This window comes from Dipodomys ordii, unplaced genomic scaffold (assembly GCF_000151885.1).
Source record: "Dipodomys ordii isolate 6190 unplaced genomic scaffold, Dord_2.0 Scaffold118, whole genome shotgun sequence".
Lineage (NCBI taxonomy): Eukaryota > Metazoa > Chordata > Mammalia > Rodentia > Heteromyidae > Dipodomys > Dipodomys ordii.
In genome coordinates this window covers 852,721-857,611 of record NW_012267334.1, presented here as the reverse complement: position 1 = coordinate 857,611, position 4,891 = coordinate 852,721, and the positions used below count along the sequence as shown (strand labels likewise).

The following is a 4,891-nucleotide window of genomic DNA, read 5'->3' as shown; positions in this document are numbered from 1 at the left end:
GGTGGGAGGGGCCAGGTGGGAAGGGGGCAAGTGGGAAGGGGGCAGGTGGGAGGGGGCAGGTGGGAGGGAGCAGGTGGGAGGGGCCAGGTGAGAGGGAAGGATTCGCAGCCTCCCAGAGACCAGCCCGCCTCCGGCTCTGCACCCTCCGGCCCCGCCCCTACAGGCCTCGGCCCCGCCCCGACGACCCAGGCTCTGCCCGGCCCCGCCTACCTTCTTCTGGAAGGCCACGCCCCCAAAGGTGCGCTCGTCGAAGCCGTAGCCGCGGCTCAGCAGCTGGTGCACGAACACGGCGGTGGCGCAGTGGCTGGCCAGGTGGGCCTGCTGCCCCGGCGCCTGGGCCTGCAGCTGGGACCGGGGCAGGACACGGCCGTGACCATGGGACAGGAGCCGCGCCGTCCCCCACCCACAGGCCAGACAGCGGCAATGCCTGGAGATGGTGCCCCACCCGGGGCCCGGCAGGGATCGGCAGGGAGGGCCGATCCAGCAGCTGGGCGGCAGTGGAGCTGCGGACCTGTGGGCAGGAGCCCCAGGCTTTGATCTGGTCCCCACCTCTGCCGCCTTCCCCAAGACACCTTTGTGCGCAGCTACTAGACAGGATGGCACAGGGCCTGGCGCATTTCTTCAGGAGTCTCACGCAGACACCTCCAGCTGCTCAGCCCCATGCCCTTCCTTAACAGGGACTAATGTCTAGCCAGTGGCAGAAGGCAGAGCCCCGAGTCCGTTCAGCTCCTCATGCTCCACCCCAAACCCTGCCAGTTCTCTCTGCCACATCTCCCTGGCCTGCCTTCTCCCCCACGCTGCCCCTGCTATAGCTCCCTTGGTCCCTGCCAGCTCCACACTGCTCGGCAGAACTTTATGCTGCTCCCCTCTGCCCTCCAGGAGTGGGTGCAGGTCCGGCCTCAGAAAGCCAGGGAACCCCAGCCCACTTGGCCCCAAACTCCCCAGCTATAATCTGGCCATATCTTGAGTACAGCATGGTCATTCCTCCGCCCAGTCAGTGGTATTCTGGAAGACCTCCCTTCAGGCAAAACAAAGGGATGGGGGGGGCAGAGGAAGGGAATCCCTCCCTCCAGGCAGTGCAAAGGGATGGGGGGCAGAGGAGGTGAGCAGGCCTCACCTCGGCCCAGGTCTGGTTGCAGAGGGTGCCGGAGGCCGCCTCGAGTTGCTGCAGGGTGGCAACGGGCAGTCCCATCACAGTTCTGAGGAAGTCCACGGTGTAGTAGAAAGCAGAGAAGGCCTGCGGGGAAGGGAGGAGCACGGTGACACGGTGACCCAGCGGCCTGGCTGGAGAACCTCAGGCCCTCTCCCTCTTCTCCTGAGACTCACGATGAAGCTCCCAGCCACGGGGGGCTGGAAGACCCCATTGAAGGAACACAGGGAGAAGCGGCAGGAGGAGAAGTTGAAGAGGCTGGAGACAAGGCTGCGACAGAGGATGGGGTCGCTGGTCCCAGACAGGCTGACCCTGGTGCTGCTGTTGAGGCCGGGGGGCCGCTGGCCCGCTGTGCACGGTGACTGGTACACCTCCCCAAGCAGCACTTGGGAGGAATAGCCTCTTGGCCAGCAAGGGTGGAAACCATGGGTCTGAGGGAGTGACCAGAGGGTGAGAGGTGCCCCATGACTCCCGCCCCGCCACAGAGGGCCAGCGGATACACTGCCCCCGAGTCAAAGAGAGCAGCATCGCCTGTGTTCAGGAGCCATCAGAAGATAGGTTCCGTAGTGAAAAAATCAAGGCCTTCTGAGATCACCCGGCTCTCGTTTCTCCAGGCCCCTACCCCCCCCCGCCCCAGCCGTGGCTATGCTGGGTCCCCCCCTCTGGTCTTTGGCTGATGAAAGGCAGGTGGGAGAGGCTGTGCTCTGGGCCCTGTCCCTCCGCTCTGTCCCCTTGCAGTGGTGGGGGCAGCCTGAGCATGCACAGGTACCTGGAGGGCGCTGGCCAGCAGCCTCTGGAGGACCTGGTCTCGGCCGTAGCAGAGGAAGCTGTGAGTATACACTCGGTATTTCTGGCCGTAGAGCTGCAGGTGGACTTCATTGGCTGGGTCCTCGGCCGGACTGGCTGTCTCAAAGGTGATCTGCGTGGAGGCACCACCGAGGTCCATGGCCCCCGTCGTCCCCCTCCTTGGCCGGAACCACCGGCCCACCCAGCCATACTGCGGAGAGTGGAGGTGGGGTTGGTGGATGGACAGGACTGGGCTCCTCAGGCCCATGGCCAAGCCCCCCCTGGGCCCCTGCCAGGTGCCCAACAGGCCCACCTTGATGAAGTTCTCCAGCAGGTAGTTGGCAGTCACCCAGCCAAACACTCCCTCATCCTGGCCAGAGAGGATGCGCGCACCACGGAAGTCAAAGGGGTACTGGGTCAGCGTCTGAGTCACCGCCCCAAGCACACCGGCACAGGCCTCGGGACTGGTGAGACTGCGAAGGAGGGAGGACTGAGGGGCTCCTCCCCATGCAGCCGGAAGGACTGAGGGGCTCCTCTCTGTGACACGGAGGACTGAGGGGCTCCTCTCTGTGACACAGGACTGAGGGGCTCCTCTCTGTGACAGGGGGAGGACTGCGGGGCTCCTCTCTGTGACAGGGGGAGGACTGCGGGGCTCCTCTCTGTGACACGGGAGGACTGCGGGGCTCCTCTCTGTGACACAGGACTGAGGGGCTCCTCTCTGTGACAGGGGGAGGACTGAGGGGCTCCTCTCTGTGACCGGGGGAGGACTGCGGGGCTCCTCTCTGTGACCGGGGGAGGACTGAGGGCTCCTCTCTGTGACACGGGAGGACTGAGGGGCTCCTCTCTGTGACACGGGAGGACTGAGGGGCTCCTCTCTGTGACAGGGGGAGGACTGAGGGGCTCCTCTCTCTGACACGGGGAGGACTGAGGGGCTCCTCTCTGTGACACGGGAGGACTGAGGGGCTCCCCTCTGTGACACGGGAGGACTGAGGGGCTCCTCTCTGAGACAGAGGGAGGACTAAGGGGCTCCTCTCTGTGACACAGGAGGACTGAGGGGCTCCTCTCTGTGACACGGGAGGACCGAGGGGCTCCTCTCTGTGACACGGGAGGACTGAGGGGCTCCTCTCTGTGATAGGGGGAGGACTGAGGGGCTCCTCTCTGTGACACGGGAGGACTGAGGGGCTCCTCTCTGTGACACAGGACTGAGGGGCTCCTCTCTGTGACGGGGAGGACTGAGGGGCTCCTCTCTGTGACACGGGAGGACTGAGGGGCTCCCCTCTGTGACACAGGAGGACTGAGGGGCTCCTCTCTGTGACACCGGAGGACTGAGGGGCTCCTCCCTAGGCCCCTCCTGGGGGCGTCCCAGCCCCAAGCAGTGGCCAGCAGCCCGTAGGCCCCTCATGCAGGTTAAGGTCAAGGTTGAGGCTCAGGTATACTGACTTGAGCAGCCTCATGCCCGCTGTGGCGCCCAGGTAGAGCGGCGTTCTGGAATGTTGGTCTTTGGGCACGTCCCTAAGCGCCTGTTCAAGACATTCAACCAGACTCTGGCCGGCCCCGGCAGGGTCATCCGCGTAGCTGGAGATGCCCCCACCTGGAGAGGGTAGGTGTAAGCCCAGCCTGGCAGACAGCCCCCAGGGGTTGCTGCTGGGGTGCCTGCCTCCCAGCCAGGTGGCAGCTTAGACACACCTTGCCTGCCCACACCCCAAAGACACCCATCTCAGAGAGAGACAAAGGCGCGCAGGGGCCACCCCGTCTCTGAGGCTGCCGCCCGCCTGGTGGGCGTGGGCACAGGTGCCTGGACAAAGCATGGGGCACTGTCTGCCCAGTCTAGCTTCCCAGGGTCCAGCCTGGATGTGGGTGCTGGACGCTCAGAGCACAGAGGCTTGTTGAGCTGGTCAAGGCCCAGACTGTCGACCTTTCTAGAACACAGGCCTCGTATGGCCCCTCCCGGGCCCAGAGGGCCCAGTCTGTTTCTGAGACTCCTGCTGACACAACCCTACCAGCCCCACACAGAGGGCCAGGCCAAGCCAGGGTCCCCAAGATGCCCACAGGGGGCTGAGGCTAGGACAGGTTTGGTGCTGGGCGTCTACCCACCCTGAACATCACAGGAGCTGTGCTGGCCCACGATGCCCGTGTCATTCTCCTTGTCTGCTGGCCACTTGTAGATAAACATGGATGTGTGCGAAGAGCCGGCATCCAGGACTATGCCATACTGAGGGGAGGGGAGGGAGCAGTCAGCCTGGAGGTCCAGGAGTCCTGAAGAGCCCCCCCACTTTACTGCTGCCTGATTTGTGGTGAGCTTAATGCCATAACCACAGCAATACAGCTTTCTTTCTTTCTTTCTTGTTGGTTGTGGGTCTTGAACTCTGGGCCTTGCGCTGTCCCTCAGCTGTTCAGCTCAAGGCTAGTGCTCTGCCACTTGAGCCACAGCGCCACTTCCGGTAATGCAGCTTTGATATAAGGAGAATTAGCAAAGGTCTCTTGGGTGATCCTCCTTCTGACTGCCTGGTGTCTGGATGCCATGATCGGGAAGCAGCCTTCCTAGTGGAGGCAAATCCGGGTCCCACTATTACATCTGCAGTTTTGCCCTACGCTCCAGGGGCGGCTCAGGGAGGCAGAACCCAGCTGCAGATGAGCCCCTTGGGCCTCTCTTCCTTCCTACTCTGCAGCTGTCTGCCCTGACCTTAGCCAGACCTGAGGATGTGCATGGGAGGCCTGGAAAAGAGCTTCCAATACGCATCTCCTCTCTGAGCCTCAGAGTGAGGGTCAGAGGGGTCTCAGCTGTGGCGCTGCGAGGGGCTGGGGGGCTCAGTACCGGCGTGTCAGGGCTGGGCCTACACCTGCCTCCAAGGTCCGGCCTCCACCCTGAGAGCCCGGCTGGAGGTCAGGCTCGGGTCGTGCCAACACCAGCCTGGGAAAGACTATGCCGCCCTGCACACCAGGAGCCCACCCGGG

General features: G+C 63.9%; 1 protein-coding gene across 1 annotated transcript in view; it reads right to left on the bottom strand.

Annotated features, from left to right (window-relative positions):
- The window catches only part of Entpd2 (ectonucleoside triphosphate diphosphohydrolase 2), a 24,005-nt gene that overhangs the window by 2,313 nt on the left and 16,801 nt on the right, over positions 1 to 4,891 (bottom strand). Inside the window, exons 2-8 of the mRNA XM_013029342.1 lie at positions 4,031 to 4,175; positions 3,377 to 3,527; positions 2,250 to 2,409; positions 1,920 to 2,147; positions 1,327 to 1,581; positions 1,118 to 1,237; positions 162 to 345 (exon numbers count right to left, since the gene is read on the bottom strand). Of these exons, the coding sequence (XP_012884796.1) occupies positions 162 to 345; positions 1,118 to 1,237; positions 1,327 to 1,581; positions 1,920 to 2,147; positions 2,250 to 2,409; positions 3,377 to 3,527; positions 4,031 to 4,175 (1,243 nt within the window). The remainder of the gene's footprint in view (positions 1 to 161; positions 346 to 1,117; positions 1,238 to 1,326; positions 1,582 to 1,919; positions 2,148 to 2,249; positions 2,410 to 3,376; positions 3,528 to 4,030; positions 4,176 to 4,891) is intronic.